This window comes from Triticum aestivum, chromosome 2B (genome assembly GCF_018294505.1).
Source record: "Triticum aestivum cultivar Chinese Spring chromosome 2B, IWGSC CS RefSeq v2.1, whole genome shotgun sequence".
In the NCBI taxonomy this organism is placed as follows: domain Eukaryota; kingdom Viridiplantae; phylum Streptophyta; class Magnoliopsida; order Poales; family Poaceae; genus Triticum; species Triticum aestivum.
The window spans coordinates 110800831-110818613 of record NC_057798.1 but is presented as its reverse complement, the minus strand read 5'-3'; the positions used below and the strand labels follow the sequence as shown (position 1 = coordinate 110818613).

Below are 17783 nucleotides of genomic sequence, written 5' to 3'. Positions count from 1 at the left end.
AGTCGTGATTCCTATTACAAGAACATGATCTCATACAACACAATATATCATTCATTATTCATCACAACTTCTGGCCATATCACATCACATGACAATTGCTGCAAAAACAAGTTAGACGTCCTCTAATTGTTGTTGCATCTTTTATGTGGCTGCAATTGGGTTCTAGCAAGAACGTTTTCTTACCTACGAATAACCACAACATGATCTTGTCAACTTCTATTTACCCTTCATAAGGACCCTTTTCATCGAATCCGCTCCAACTAAAGTGGGAGAGACAGACACCCGCCAGCCACCTTATGCAACTAGTGCATGTCAGTCGGTGGAACCGGTCTCACGTAAGCGTACGTGTAAGGTTGGTCCGGGCTGCTTCATCCCACAATACCGCTGAAGCAAGATAAGACTAGTAGCGGCAAGCAAGTTGATAAGATCTACGCCCACAACAAAATTGTGTTCTACTCATGCAATAGAGAACTACGCATAGAACTAGCTCATGATGCCACTGTTGGGGAACGTTGTAGAAAATTAAGAATTTTCCTACGGTTTCACCAAGATCCATCTATGAGTTCATCTAAGCAACAAGTCATGGGAGAGAGATTGCATCTACATACCACTTTGTAGATCACGCGGAAGCATTCAAAAGAACGGGGTTGAAGTAGTCGTTCTCGTCGTGATCCTATCATCGGAGATCCTAGCGCCGAACGGACGGCACCTCCGCGTTCAACACACATACGGTCAGCGTAACGTCTCCTCCGTCTTGATCCAGCAAGGGGAAAGGAGAGGTTGATGATGATGGCTCCAGCAGCAGCACAACGGCGTGGTGGTGGTGGAACAGCAGCACTCCGGCAGGGCTTCGACAAAGCACGTGACGGAGGAGGAAGAGGTGTAGCAGGGGGAGGCGGTGCCAGGACTTCAGGGTGCGGCTGCCCCTTCCCCCCTCCCTTTATATAGGCCCCCAGGGGGGGCACCGGCCTTGGGAGATCTAATCTCCCAAGGGGGCGGCGGCCAGGGGGGTGGAGTACCCCCAAGGCAAGTGGGGCCTCCCCCCACCCTAGGGTTTCAACCCTAGGCGCAGGGGGTGGGCCTAGGGGGGCGCACCAGCCCACTAAGGGCTGGTTCCCCTCCCCACTTCGGCCTTTAGGGCCCTCCGGGATGGGTGGCCCCACCCGGTGGACCCCCGGGACCCTTCCGGTGGTCCCGGTACAATACCGGGTGACCCCGAAACTTTCTCGATGGCCGAAATACCACTTCCTATATAGTTTTCTTTACCTCCGGACCATTCCGGAACTCCTTGTGACGTCCGGGATCTCATCCGGGACTCCGAACAACATTTGGTATGCTGCATACTCATATTCATACAACCCTAGCGTCACCGAACCTTAAGTGTGTAGACCCTACGGGTTCGGGAGACACGTAGACATGACCGAGACGGCTCTCGGGCAATAACCAACAGCGGGAACTGGATACCCATGTTGGTTCCCACATGCTCCTCGATGATCTCATCGGATGAACCACGATGTCGAGGATTCGAACAACCCCGTATACAATTCCCTTTGTCAATCGGTACGTTACTTGCCCGAGACTCGATCGTCGGTATCCCAATACCTCGTTCAGTCCCGTTACCGGCAAGTCACTTTACTCGTACCATAATGCATGATCCCGTGACCAAACACTTGGTCACTTTGAGCTCATTATGATGATGCATTACCGAGTGGGCCCAGAGATACCTCTCCGTCATACGGAGTGACAAATCCCAGTCTCGATCCGTGTCAACCCAACACACACTTTCGGAGATACCTGTAGTGCAACTTTATAGTCACCCAGTTACGTTGTGACGTTTGGTACACCCAAAGCACTCTTACGGTATCCGGGAGTTACACGATCTCATGGTCTAAGGAAGAGATACTTGACATTGAAAAAGCTCTAGCAAAACGAACTACACGATCTTGTGCTATGCTTAGGATTGGGTCTTGTCCATCACATCATTCTCCTAATGATGTGATCCCGTTGTCAATGACATCTAATGTCCATAGTCAGGAAACCATAACTATCTGTTGACCAACGAGCTAGTCAACTAGAGGCTCATTAGGGACATGTTATGGTCTATGTATTCACACGTGTATTACGATTTCCGGACAATACAGTTATAGCATGAATAAAAGACAATTATCATGAATAAGGAAATATAATAATAATCCTTTTATTATTGCCTCTAGGGCATATTTCCAACAGCATCGCCCCGCAAACCGGCACGCGCCTGGCCGGTTCGCTCGACCCGGCAGGGCCCGCAACCCGGCCAAGACCCTCGACTCGGCAAGGCACGTCGACCCGGCCAAGACCCTCGACTCGGCAAGGCACGTCGACCCGGCCTCAGTGGCTGACGCAAGACGACTCAACCCGGCGTAGCCATGGCTTCCCCTGCAAGCAAACCCACCCGTGGCGTCCACGGCAACCCAGCCACGGGTCAGCTCCCGTCCCATCCAGGCCGTACGATGGGACAAGACCTCCATCATCGATGACCAAGACAACAGTGCTCCCGCCCATGCCCGTGGTCAGCCGGAGCATGGCAACAGTGCCACTTACCTACCCGCTGACCAGGGCTGGCGTGGCAACAGTGTTCCCGCCCTCACCGCTGAGGATAGCAAGCGACCGAGAACACTGTACGCAGCTCAACTCGGCCACGCCATGACGATCGACAAGATGGCGCACAATCCCCCTAGGCATGCAGGGCCCGCACCTAGGGGAACCCGGCGAACCACAACCCACAAGCGGGACCCAGCCCGGAACTCCGGACACCGACAATACGGACCCACCGACTGGGCATATTACAATTGTAACCCTGGGTGGGTTGATCTATAAAACCCCCCAGGAACCCGCACCCATGGGGCAAGCAAAAAGAAAAGGCAAGCAATAGAACATGCAAGGCATGCTAGACACAAGACGCATGTAAGAAAGACCCAGGCAAGCATATGATCAGTCACCAAATAGCAACACCAGGGAGAAGGAGCAGCCCAAGCCTTGGCTAGCCTCCTTCCTCCTCCATACAGCTCCAGAAGCAACATTGTACTATCGATCATCCAACTAAACTCGGCAGGACTAGGGGTGTTATCTCTCCGGAGAGCCCCGAACCTGGGTATGTCCGGCGTCCCGCGCCCGCGCATATCAACCTCGCCTCTGGAGCCCACCAGCGCCCTCGAGCCTCCTCATCTCTTTAGCCATCCCTTGGCATCTGCCGTGCGCCCACCACGACAGTAGCTTTGCCGATTCTTGCAGTGATTTCTATTGTGTTTCCTCTTAACTAGATTACTGTCAACATTTTATTTATTGTGCTTGCGGCCTGATGCCAAATTCCCGGTAGCTACAAGCCTTGACCGGAGATGCTACATCATGCTGAGAGAGAGAGAGAGATAGATAGATAGATAGATAGATAGATAGAGAGAGAGAGAGGGAGAGAGAGAGAGAGAGAGAGAGAGAGAGAGAGAGAGAGAGAGAGAGAGAGAGAGAGAGAGAGAGAGAGAGAGAGAGAGAGAGAGAGAGAGAGAGAGAGAGAGAGAGAGAGAGAGAGAGAGAGAGAGAGAGTTGTTAGATGTTTGAGATTTGATAGGAAATTGTGGTTGTGATTCAGTAGGTGCACAACACAAGCTTTTGCTGCTTGGCATACTTGGTTGTTGCTTTGGTCATCTGTTGATGTTGATTATTTTTCTTTAGACTAGCGCATCTTTTGGAAATCTAGACTAGTTCTTGGGCCACTAATCAGTTATGTCTCTCTCTGCCCAGGGTGCAGCCTGACTTAATGATGGCAACGACGGGAAGTTTGATCTTGCAGATGGCGAGAAAAATGGATGGATGGAGCTTGTAGCGCTGCTTGGTCGAAGTTATGTTGCTCCTGCTGGATGTGATGGTTTTCTGGTGGTGTGGGTCTGTTTCGGCAAGTTGCGAGTTGATCTTAGCCCATTTTGTATGCAACAAAATCGTTGTCTACTCCTTTGTAGCAGTGTTGTGTTGGTGAATCCAGACTCAAGAAGAATATGTTCCTTGCCGAAGAAGAGGTGGGCCGTGGTCGCCGGGGACATGTCTGTTGGGTTCATCGGCTTTAGTTAGCTAGATTGTATTGGTGGTGTTGTTTTCGGCCAGCTTACTTGCTCGCTGCAAGTGTTAGTTTTATTGTTGCTTGACTTGGTAACCTGATATAAATAATACATGTATTTCGTCTACCGCGTTATGCTGCCAAAATTTGTACTGAAGGTTCTTCGGACTTGTCAAAGTTCTGTCCTTGTTTGTAACAAAACTAAAACCTTTAGGGTGTTGGTGTGGTAATTTTGACCTTGTTTTCAACATAACTGAAACTTTAGGGTCTTGATTGGTTTTTACCTTTCTTTTCCTTTAAACTTTTTTAGTTTAAAATTATTTGGCATTTTAAAATTGTTCACAATTTTCAAAAAATGTTTTCAAGAAAAGGCAAATGTTGATGCTTCAATCTGTTCTTAACATTTTTAAACTCCAAACATTTTTAAAAGTTGTTTTTTTAATCTGGGAACATGTTTTGAAACTGCGAGCAAAATAAGAAAATGAGAGATTTTTAAAAAACATTTTTTTCTAGTAAAAAATAGTTTCGTACCATCAAAACAATTGTGCGTGAAATTTTAAATAGATATTCCCACATTGTAAAAGAAGAGTTTGTGAATTATTTTCCAAAAAAATTATGTAATGTTAAAAATGTACTTTTAGTTTAAAAAATGTTTATTACCAAGAAAATGTTTGAACGTGTATTTGAAAAACTACTGATCATGTATTCAAAAAAGTGTTTAAAGCATGCACTCCCTCGGATCCAAATTAATTGATGCAAATTTAGTATAACTTTGTACTAATGCTGCATCAGTTAATTTCAATCAGAGGGATTATTTAAAAAAATGTACATGTCGTATTTGATGTATAATAAAAATGTTTTATGTTCACACAAAAAAATTATATTGTGTACTAAAAAAGTAGCCATGTGTCTTAAGAACAGAATAAAAACCAACAAACAAAGGTTAAGAACCAAGTAAAAACGAAGAAAGAAACAAAGAAAACAAACGTATAACAAAGATTGAGAAAAAACTAAAAACATGGAAAAACAAATAAAACTGAATTTTAAAAGAACAAAAGAAAATGGTAAAGAAATAAAAAAACAAGAAAAAACGAAACAAAAAAGAAGCGGCAAAATCAAGAAAACTTGATCCAAACAGTGAAAACTGGACTAGGGATGGCAATGGGTAGGGTATGGGTGGGTACGACCCTTTTCTACCCAAACCCATACCCAAATCTTTTTTCTGTACCCACCCACTTCTATATCCATGGGTATAAATTGGTACCCATGCCCATACCCATCGGGTATCCTATACCCAATGGGTATCCGGCGGGTACAATATATAGCATTGACATGACAAAAGTAAGATGAGAAAAGGGTCTTAATTTAGGTACTCATCCATAACAATCAGGTTTGCACTTACATCAAAAATTCACAATGACAACTGACACACAATTAAAGGTCTTAATCAATGGTCCATGGGCTAGTTAAGAACTTAAGATACTACCTCTCTCTCAGTTTACAGGGCGTGTGCGTACCCCTAGGTCGTCAATTTGACCAACCTAATACAAGTCATATATTACAAAAAATATACCAACATAAACTTTGGAGTTTCTACTTTCAAAAGGTATAATTTTTGTGTTATATAGTTTATATTAGGGTGATAAAATTGGTAACCTAGGTATACGCGCAGGACTTGTAAACTGAAACGGAGGTAGTAATTATTTATCTGCATATTATAGGGTTTTATTTATTTATTTATTTTCTGGGTATCCATTGGGTTACCCATGGATATAATTTCATACCCATACCCTACCCATGCATTTTGTGGGTATGGATACCCATACTCATGGGTATGATGTGGTAGAAAGTCTCACCCATACCCACTATTTTCGGGTAGGGTACCCGCGGGTACCCATACCCATGGGCAAAACTGTCATCCCTAAACTGGACAAAGAAAACCCACACACAAAAAGTCCAAAAACTGTGAAAATCCAGACAAAAAAGGAAAAAAGACATAAAAAACGCATTAGCTGCTAGAATTGTGCACCCGCCGGTTGTGCTGAGCCTAAGGCCAGGGGGCGTACCTCTCTCCGCGTGGGCGGGCCCATTAAAATGTATCCAGGAGTTCGAAAGTTAGTTTTGGAAATTACCAGAAGCTTTCCAATCCTGTTTTGGGAAAGTTCTAGAATCATCTCAGCCATTTTTTATTTTTTTATTTTTTTCTAGATCAATTTTGATTGTTTTTACCTTTATTTTATTTAATTTTTTATTTTTTCTTTATTAATTTCCTTTCCTTTACTTTTATTTTTCAAATTTATTTTTCAAAATGCTCTAACTGTTTTTATAAAGTGATCAATTTCAAGTTCATGACCTTTATTTAATATTGATGAACGTTTAAAATCAATGAAATTTTATCAAACTCCGTCAAGTTTTTTTTTCTAAATTGGAGATTGTTTTTCAAAATTGTTGAACTTTTTTCTATATATTAAACTCTTTTGATATTTGATGAACTTGTTTAAATGTGATGAATTTTTTTAAATTGGTGAACTCTTTGTTAAGTTTGTGATTTCTTTTCCAAATCCGTCAATATTTTTGAATTCAAAGTGTTCACATTTTTCAAAAATAGTTCAGAATTTTCATTAAATGATCAAAAAATTCAAATCTCTTAATATTTTGAAATTTTGACTATGTTCCAAATTTCATTCCAATTTTCGGAAAATGTTCGTTTTTTTAAATAGATTTTTCTGAATTTTCGAAAATTATTCACACTAAAAAATATTCTGTGTATTTTTATTTTCATTTTGTTAGTTTTAAGAAATTTTTTATTGCCATATAAATCACATTTTCTCAAAAACATCAGTACCTAAAATAATTGTTTTCATTTTAAAAAATATTTGAAATTTTAATTTTGTTCAAAATTTTCAAAAATTGTTGCGAAAAAATGCCAAATGTCGATGCTTCAATGTGTTCTTAAACATTTCAGGATTCATGTAAATCTCCAAAAACCATTACTTTTATTGTCTATTAGCAGGAGTTGTTGAGTATGAGGTCCCAAGTTCAATTCCTCCCCATCAGGCCATCCCAATGTGTTTTTCACCTTTTTGTGAGTCGACCCAGTCGCCTGCCTCTTGTGTGTCGCACTCCTATGTGATGCACCATGCATTGATGGGTGTTGAGGGCCCATATTGACAATCATGACATCTTTTCTTGTAAGTGGCAGACGCATATCCTTTCTTTCTTAAATCACTATTCTGTGAAAATAGATTATTCCATGAATTCCTCAAAAACGACCCAGAATCACATATTTTCGCTGGGCTAGCTAGTCTCTTTACACTGTAGTTTTATTGTCTTCTACATTTTATATGGACGAATAAGGTTGGCCTTTTTAACGCTACCATTTGGTTTGTCTTATTTGAATCACTTATTTTCCTAGTTTCCGTTGAGCGACTTTGTTGAATTATATATTTGGTCATGTTTTCAAGCCCTGTTATGTATATATTTTTAACATAGTTAGTTGACCGCTTAGTTGAGGTATGCGGCTTATTTATTTGCCGGTAATATCCGGGGGTGTAGCAATTGGGGGTTCGAGATGATTTTTTATTTATACGTATCTTTATAGAGTGAAATTTTTGTGAAATTAAATGTTTAACTGGTCAAGAAACTCAAACTTTGTAATCCCAAGAAAATACTTTGTAAAATTAATGACAGTTGCATATTTCAAAAAATGTGCAACCGGCCACATGTGAATTTCACAACTATATTGTTTCCACAAAATCAAACTCCATCTATAGTTTCTTGATATGTTCTTTCTTCCAATGCACCCTCACATTTTTGGCCATGTATAACGATATAATCTCAAAGTTTTTTGGTTTCATATCCTCTCTTTTCCATTTTGTTGTTAACAACATCACTATATCCTTTCTTTTCTATGTTGTACTTCTATTATAAGAGGATATTTTTTCACCAAAAATAGTAGGAAAAGCCCTACTGTAATTTTATATAACGAGCATAAAAGTGCAAAAAAGGGGATATTTATATAGGAGAGAAGGGGGTGAAGTGGGGTTTTTGAAACTTCTAGATTAGCTAATCTTCTGTACATTTGATCTTCTACAATTTTCTTTGTCTCCATCATGAAAAACGCTGATGTATAGGAAGTGAAGCTAGAGGCAATGACTTTCGAGAATTTTTACAGAACTTTAGGGTATTGTTTTTAAAACACTGTACAGACTATATACTTGCAAGCAACGCGCGCGCACATACAACCTATCCCTATATGCACCTCCGAGAGGCTGGACCGACAAATCTTGAGATTCACAAAGTCACCACGAGGACCCTGTAGTCGATGGAAATGCCATCTCACAGTGTATGATTATGGCCAGAAAGTGTGGTAAATCCAAGAAAATGCGAGCATCCTTTCCAAGCTTAAGACTTGAACTAGGGTTACATGCATTGCTTAATTGGGTGATATACTTTGCTTAATCATTCAATAAAGTCGAATGGTTACACGCGTTTGTGTATTGTACTGTATTACTAGTGATTAATAAGAACATTTCCCATCCCATAAGATTATCAACATATCCAAACAAAGCTACAGAGCAAAGAATGTGTTTATATACAAGCCTTGCACCTGCTGCAGGGATGTCAACCCGGTCCCGTTTAATCCCGTTTAAACCCACTATGTAATCTAACCGTTTAAAATTTTGTTTTTTTTCCAGAAAAATGAACTACGAAGCTAAGTAAAGCTAACTAAACGGGACTTGCGGACACCATTTATTTGCCATTTACATCAGAAGAGGATACATTTCAGACAATGGCCATGATGGATGGATCTGGCCGTGACGTACCCTAGAATCAGCACCAAGTACCTGGCGACCCAAGAAAAAAAGGAGGTGGCCTGCTTGACACTTGTCCGTGAACATGTACCTTTCCGTTGAACTGTCAAGGCGCAGTACTACGTCTTGTACGTGGTCCGTGTACTATTCCCCTTATCTTCTTCCTTCAGGTAAGTATAAGTACGTTCGATGCAAAAAAAAAAAAAGAGTATAAGTACGTAGGAGAGTACGTACTTGACATGTTCCTCCAAAACTGAATCCAACAAAACTACAATCCAAAACTGAAACTTTCAAGGTGCGTACTACATTCTCGAGCCTCTCGATCGAGTACTCTCGATCCGCCACTTTAATTCCGCAGGACTACTAACTAATTAGAGAGAGACTGTAATATGCTTAGAGAGATACAGTAAAAAGTAAGCATGTCACTCGTGCATGCATGAAAACTTACTACTACTAGTAGTAGTACGTAGTAATAGTGCTGCTAATTGAAAGAGCCTAAGTACATGGATGTGAGCATCCGCTAAGCTAGGGCACCGAAACAAGCCACTCTTCTTCACGATCTTCTACTATGATCGATCGATCGAACTCACGAAGCAAACACTACCTAGCTAACGGCCGACTGGGCACAGCAGACCACTGAGTACGTAAGAGGCTAAGATCGAGCAATGCCGGTGCATTTGCTTCAGTGTGAGAGGAAGCTGAAGGGGGAGTAGCCGTTGTCGGAGCCCTGCGACGAGGCGACCATGTCGTGGCCGCCGCCGTTCGCGGGGGCGAACCCGCCGTACGCCGCGTCGGCGCCGCCCCAGAAGCCGGCCACCATCAACGCCAGGTCGTCCACGTCCTCCCGGAGGCCCAGCCCGTAGGCGTCGGCGTCGGACACGGAGTAGCGCCGCGCGTCCTGCAGGTCGCCGCCGCGGGGCCGGAGGCAGCTCTCCGGCACCACGCTGCTCAGGTACCCGGAGTTGTCGTCGGCGCTGGGGAAGAGGATGTCGTGGCCGCCGCTGCCGCGCACGTCCATCGGGCTGCTGGCGCCGTGATCCGCGGCATTGAGCACCGGCATGGAGCACTCGCCCGCGCCGGCGCCCGGGCCCTGCTGGTGGTAGCCGTGGCCGTGGTACGAGCTGCCAATGTGCGGCGCCGCCGCGCCCGCGCGCTGTTGCCCGCCGTACGGCATGGTGGAGGACGCGTAGGCGGCGGGCTGCTGCTGCGCGTGGAACGGCGCGAGGAAGGGCGGGTAGTTGTTGTAGGCGGCGTGCGCGTAGACGAAGTTGGTGCGCGCCTGCGCGCCCTTCATGGAGAGCGCGGCACGGTCGTAGGCCAGGGCGGCCTCCTGCGCCGTGTCGAAGGTGCCGAGCCAGTGCCGCTCCTTGGTGGTCGGGTCGCGTATCTCGGCCGCGTACCGGCCCCACGGCCGCCGGCGCACGCCCAGGAAGCGCCCGGGCTCCTGCGCGCGCCGCCTGCCGCGAGGCGCCGGCCGTTCGCTCGGCGACGACGGCGGGGACGGCTGCGGCTGCGGGTGGCCGGCGATCGGCTTCGGCAGCGAATGCTCCGAGAAGGCCATCATCTGGGAGGCCTGGCCGCCGCCGCTGCTGCTGCGAGAGCTCATGGCACAACTGAAGTGATGCTGGCTGGCTACTACACTACTGCTCCTGCCTAGCTTGAGCTCTGAGGTGTGAGCTAGCTAGCTTAGGTTGAGGAGGTGGTTGCTGAGACTGTGAGCTTCTAGTGTGTAGTGCTCACTATGGAGGGAGGCAGGATGGTATTTAAATGGGGAGCTCGGGGGAGGGAGAAGCTAGAAGGAGTGAGAGGCTGAGAGCACTGTGGATGAGATGGCGACCTTGGGTAGGGGAGGGGAGTGACATGCATGCGCTGCATTGCACCTGCTCTTGTTTAGTTTAAGAGGGTGTTTGTTTCCAGGGATTTATTGGCTTAGGGACTTAAAAAAGTCTCTATAAGTCCCATCTAAACCAAACAGGAGGAACTTATAGGGACTTAAAGTGGCCGTTTGGGACTTATGAAATAAGACTCTCAAGGAGGGACTTATAGGTACTTATAGTTGTAATATGGTCTTATATGGACTTATAAGTCCCAGGAACCAAACAGGTAGGGACTTTTTAGGGACTTGAGACTTATAAGTTGGGACTAAAAAAGGTCCTAGGACTTATGAACCAAACAGGGCCTAATTCTAGGAGTAAAAGGAGGGAATGGAAAGCTCACTCCAAGTTTGCGAGTTTGTATGTATGCACCTTGTGTTTGGATTTGTGTGCCCTAACCTTAGGACCAAAGAGAAGAGGGGAATGTTGTGCCGGTCAAACATATAGCTATATATGTGTGTGTATGTGTTGCTAGAAAAATAACAGTTGGAAGTTAGAATGTTCTACTCTTAGGGCCTGTTTGGTTTCAATAAGTCACCTGACTTAAAACCAGTGACTTATAAGTCACGCATGTTTGGTTGTCACCTGACTTATAAGTCACCTGACACACCTTTCCACACCAATCAACATCATGCAGGTGATGGGACCCACGCAAAAGAGGGTCACTTATAAGTTTTAAGTTGGGGGTGGAGCAACTTATGACTTATAAGTTGGGGTGACTTATAAGTCGGGTCTGTTTGGCAAAATAAGTCACTTTTTTCACTTTTCGACTTATAAGTTGGTGACTTATTTGGAACCAAACAGGCCCTTAGTTTTCATGCACACTTCATTTATGAATATCATGCATGCTACAATCCTTGCAATTAAGTATTAATTAGTGTCAGTTTCAGATATGACTATCTTTGTCATGATTCTAGTCCACTCCAAATTAATCAACCAGCATATGAGTATATGACACACTGATTGTGAAGGCAGAGCCGATTGAAGCCCCTGCCAAGACAAACACTTTAATTATTAATGGTCCTACATGCATAGCTTGTTGTGGCATCTATGTTAGTTGGGCATACTGCCTTGCATGCTTTGATGATTTACTACTGAGTACCAAGTATTGCAAACTAATAAGATGGTGTAAAGATGCCTGCCACTGACAGGAAAAGAAGGGAAAGAGGAGAGCTTACCTACCTATGCATCAAGCCTTTTGAAGAATTGTAATCTATTTGTTTTGAAAGAGACAATTGCAATCTATGCTCCAAGATACTAGTACTACAATAGCTATTATGATACATGCCAAAATGCTACACAATTATGTGCTTTTTTACACTCTGACCATATGGCTTTGCTTTCTTATGTGTCCATGTGCTTGCTTGCGCAATACGTGCAAACTAGAATGAACATAGGAGAAAGCTGCCCCTTTGTCTTCCCTAAGAGCATCTCCAACAGGCGTGCTTCGCCTCGGCACGGTATAATTCTTTTACAGCGTTAAAATAGTATTTTTGTGCGCGGGAGCGACGAAGAGGTTTTCCAGATGCACAAAAATACGACGCCCAATCCGGCGGCCCCACCTGCAGCAGCCCAGATTTTGCAGCGCGCATAATCCGGCGCCCAGAATTTGCAGGCTGGGATACCGCTTTTAGCACGTGCGCTAAAGTTTTTTGTGCGTACTCTATTTTACAGCATCTGCTGGAGCGCTGTTTTTTTATCGCCGGCGCACAAAAACGATGGTTTTTAGCACGTGAGGCATTTTTTGACGCCTGTTGAAGATGCTCTAAAACATTAACCACAATAAGTTCATCAACATATGTTGGTGATGTTCTCGACACGAACATACGAGTAAGTACAACTTTGTCTTCGCTAAAACATTAACCGATTCGACCATCGGTTCCATTAATAATAAACTTAATGAACTACACAATTTTTATATTTTGAAAAATATTTCTCGTAACAATCTAACGTTATAGTTTCCATATCATCGATCTAAATAGTCTTGTGTGTATCATCAGAGGTCAAAGTTAATCCGCCTTGACCACTCAGATTCTAGAACATATCACATTGCCTTCTCTTGCATGTACTAAGAAACATTCAAATGGAGTGGTTAGCCTGCCCTCAAAACAAGATAAAACAACAGTGTGAGATGTGTACAAGGCACTCTTTCTTATGCCACCACTTCCTGTTAATTATGCTTCTTTGTTTCCATGCATGCAACCTTGAGTGACTCTCACATGAGGTGAGGGCCCTCTTTGACTCCTTTTCCCTAGTGAAGCTTTGCTTTGTCTGCATGAGCTAGACAAATGCTTGGACAAGGATCATTATCCCTACAAACCCATTGGATTTATGCGGATTCTTTATTCCTAATGGACATTCTACGAATTAGTGCGCATGTGCGTGCCGGTGCCGCGCTTCAAACCAGAACAAATCGAAAGGAGTGACGATATTAAATCAGGAAACAAGAGAACTATCCCTTTCATGTCTGTCTAGAACCATTCTCTAGAGCCTAATCCATGGCTTTATGGGGTCAACAAAGGACATTTAGAGAGAGAGAGAAAGGGGGGGGGGGGGGAGCTTAACCTGAAAGGAACGTCGAGGTAATGCTGCGATTAACACCACTCGCAACCGACTGTTAAGTGTGTGCCATGTGAGGCTGATGAAAAAGAACAGTTGACGTAGATCGGCACTGCTTTTTACCCACCTAATTTTTTCTCGAGAAATTAAACACGATTATCTAATTGCATATGACTTTTGAAACCAAAATCATCGTACTATTACAATAATTTAGGGCGAAATTACATCTGTGAATGGTAATGAAACAAATGGATTGATCCACTTAACCATGGTGTTTTAAACCTTCTTAGTTGGGAGCATCTTGAAAAGGATGTTCTTGGAGTTTACAAAGCCTTGACTTCCCCTCCCTCGTGAGAACAATGGTGAAGTTGGATTCTTATGGAAAGCTGCATCTGGTGGTGCAATTCTTGCATCTAAGGCCATAGCTTCTACGAGTGCAACTATACATAAGCATGTGTGTAGATGTAGATTGCATGCATGACAAGAGAGATCTTATCTCATGACCTTGACTTCCCCTACCCCAGCTGTTCTCTCCTTCTCTTGTGTGTGAATTTGGCATATGTTGGTTTGTGAAATGCAAGATGGGGTCAGGCCAGGCCGGTCAGGCTGGTCAAGCGCCCTAGCTAGACAACATCTGAAAAGGTGTGAGGAGGAGAAGGTGGTGCATGTTCAACTAGCAGAGAAAGGAAAAGGGGCTGGGGTTGGGGCACAATCTGAGGGCAAGGAGGCTCCACACATGCATGCAAAATATATACTCCCTCCGTTCCTAAATAATTGTCCTTTTAGAGATTTCAACAAGTGACTACATACGGAGCAAAATAAGTGAACCTACACTCTAAAACATGTCTACATACATCCGTATGTTGTAGTCCATTTGAGATGGCTAGAAAGACAATTATTTAGGAACGGAGGGAGTATATATGCATGACAAGATTGTACCAGAAATGTTTAAGTTAGTTAATCTGCCGAGAGAGACCAAAACCGGAGCGTACTAATTATGATGGAACGAGCACGGCTCACAAGACACATGTTCTTGTCCATTTCATAGGGTCGCCCGGGTTTTGGGGTGCCCTTTTCACTACTTTGACTTTGGACCTCCTATTAGAACAACACAGGTGCTGTGCAAGACACAGCCAAGAAAAAAATTATTTCAAGTTTGTAGACAGAGGAAGAGAGAGGGAGGAACTGTCGAAGTATGCAAGACAGGTTCAGTAAACATAATTAAGAAAAAGGTAGAGAAAGACCACTTGTGGCATGCACATTTGTCCCACCAAGTTGTGGTTTGAATGAAGTGGGGGAGAAACAGGAGTTTAATAGTGGAAAGTGTGTGTACTCACAAATAGATCATAGCTCCCAAGACTTGCTTTAATCATTTGGAATTTTGAACCCTCATTAGGATTTTCACTAATCGTATATGTACAAGCTAGTTCAAACTTCATAATATTTAACAAAAAATGGGAATTATATGGCGTGAACGTTCGCTACAGCTCCCGACGGGTGACACATCCAGCTCCATCTGATGGGGCGTCGTTGCACTGATCGTGACATCATGATGAAATCAGCAATGATGTCGCAGTGGCGCTATTGTGAATCCCTCAATAAAACTGTTGGGTTTAGTCCCAAAAACCCAAAATATACTCCTATTTCCATGAACATCATTTTAGTTGTTGCCATATTATTTTAGCAAATTGTAATGACATAATAATACCAAGATGATACCAATTATACCCTGTCTCTGCAATGACACAATATCAAGATCTAGTCAGGACATTGAAAATGGACACAATCAAAGAAGAAGGAGAAGAATGAAAAAACAAACAAAAACTAGTGTGCCGAACGAGGATGAGCAGACACATTCGCCACCATCGAACAGTGAACCGATGGTAATGAGGAGACCAGAGGAGGAGAAGGTAGAAGGGACCGGTGGTGGCTAACGTAGTTGCATGTGCCGCCCCCTTAAGGGTGACGAAGGCGTGGTAATTTCTGAGGCCCAATTCCTTTGGTGGTTTATGGCTTAAGTCACTCCCTGCCGGACCGTCCGAATTCTAAATAAGTTGTGGATTTTCGAAGCCATCAAAAGAATCGGGTCTTCATTTGCTACATATATGTCGACACTTTTTTCTTTCATAGACAAAAAACATGTCAGCCCTTACTATCATAGTGTCGAAAAACGTCTTATATTTTGATATAGAGGGTGTACTTCACTCACCAGTACCATTTGGAAAATTGAAGCTGATTAGTCAATTAACAGCATGAGAGGGGGACCATATATGGAAACTTTTGAGTTCGAACCAAAAGCCCGCAATTAGGACAGGGGGTTACGAGTCGAACTGGTCAAACAGTGGTGCTGTTTGTGCGATTTAATTAAGCAAGCCGACCAAGTACCAAGAGGCAGCATATCAGGTGCAACGCCACCAGTGGTACGTACACTTGAACATCACCGTGAACAGAATAGACGGGCATGATTGGCACTGGACTGATCTGATTTCCTTGAGCAAGTTCCGATGCATGGCTCGACGTGTACTTGACTGAGCAAAGCAAATGATTAACCTAACATAAGCATTGTGTGTGTGCGGTAACTACTTGGGATTTGACTGTAAAAAATTACTAGTTGGGGTTTGCACGTGGCTTGGGGATTGGTAGCCGATCATTCACCAGAGGTAAATCCTCTCTGCGTGCAACCCCGCTGGTACGTGCTGCCCTAGTATAGCTAGGCAGTATCTATACGAGAGAAATACTACTAGAACTTTTAGTGACACTAGAGCATCTCCAACGCAGAAGCTCATTCTTCCTTACGTGTCTTGGACCGGACGGTTCAGGCATTTTTATGGCTCCGACCCGGATTCCATATTGGGTCGGATCGATCTGGATGTTCGAAATCTCTCAATCTAGCCCCAAATCAAGGGGTGGTCTATGAAAGTTCCGGCGTCCGCCACATCGGATTCCAACAGCTCAGTGTTAGAGATATATTTGGGATACATGTATTTGGTAGTTTAGGATTTGTAATCCGTCTTCTATCTTATCTTCAGGAGAGGCATCTTGCCCTCCAAGTCTTGTACTCAATATATACTCGTCCTCGAGGCTCAATAATACATCCATCATATTCCGCAATAATCCCTCTCTCTCCCTTCTAACATGGTATCTATCGCAAGTCGATCCTAAACCCTAGCCGCCGCCGCTTCCGCACCTGTGCGCCGCCCCTGGGGCGGTCGGCCTCCATGACCGCCGCCGGGGGCCGCGCCACCTGTACCTAGGGTTCGTCCGCCGGTCGTGTTGACCGGCTGCCCTAGAGAGTCTTTTCCCCGAGCCTTGCTCTCGAGTTTTCTCTCTCCCGCCGGTCATCTTGATCGCGTGGTTTCTTTTTGGTTTTCCGATCTATTCTTGATTGGTTTGCGTCGCCCACCGCCGCCGTCGACCCCGAGCGCCTCTACTCCGACCCCGTCGCGACCAGCCGGCCTCTCCTCCGACCCGGCGGCCACGCGCGCCGAGGCGGCCCTTCTCCGCTGCCGTTCGCGCGCCGGCCCACCCGTCGATCTACGGCGGCCGTCACCGCCCTACTCCAACCAGGACTCCTGCATCACCCCGACCCGGCGGCCTCGCGCCATGTGGCGGCCAATCATAGCCGCCCTACCGCCCGCCGCCGCCGGCTTCATCTCGGACTCCGTCGCCACTACGCCTCCACCGAGCGGCGTCCCCGACCTCGCGCGCGATCGGCTTGATTACCCGCTCGCCGCCGCGATCCGCCTCATCTACGCCGCGCGACCGACCTGGCCCGTCGGTTGCACGCACCTCCGCAGGTCCCGTGAAGACCGTCCCCGAGTTCAGCGCGCCTCTCCACCGATCGAGCATCGGGCTGCCGCTGCGTCGCCCAGTTGGGCCGCAGCGCCGCCGCCCTGTGGTTCTTCTCCCGGCTGCACCGACTCGCGTCACCGCTGCGTCGCCCCTTCGGGCCGTAGTGCCGCGGCCCGCGGTCCCCCGACACCCCGAGGGCGTTCGCTCTAGGCCGTCCCATGGCTGCATCGACCCTCGCGCCGGCGTTGCGTCGCCCCGTCGGGCCGTAGCGAGCGTGGCACACGGTCCCCGCCGCCGCCCCGAGGTCTTCCCACCGTCGCCCCGACCTGCCTACCACCGCTGCGTCACCCCTTCGGGCCGTAGCGCCGCGGCCCGCGATCCACTCCGCCGTCACCGCGCGTCGACCTCCCGTGGTATGCGCCGTGCCGTCTCTCTTGGCGCGGGAACGCCACCGTCCGCGCCGGTCTTCGTCACGCTGTCAGGGTTCTTCGCCTACTTCAAGCACCGCCGCCGCACGCCATAACCTAGCCGCCGCCGCCGCCGTCAGGCCGCCGCCGCCGCTCTTCTTCGGCCGCCGCCGCTGCTACCCCCGTAGCCGCCGCCGCCGCCCGTCCACCTCCCTTCATCTTCGTCCAGCACCAGCCCGTCGCCAGCGTCGCC

At 46.0% G+C, this 17783-nt stretch overlaps 1 protein-coding gene across 1 annotated transcript; it reads right to left on the bottom strand.

The window, feature by feature from the left end:
- Positions 1–9305: 9305 nt before the first annotated feature.
- LOC123040692 (ethylene-responsive transcription factor FZP-like) lies at positions 9306–10618 on the bottom strand. The gene has a single exon (XM_044463466.1). The coding sequence runs from the start codon at positions 10502–10504 to the stop codon at positions 9581–9583; it is 924 nt and encodes a 307-aa protein (XP_044319401.1). The 5' UTR covers positions 10505–10618; the 3' UTR covers positions 9306–9580.
- Between the last annotated feature and the right edge of the window lie 7165 nt (positions 10619–17783).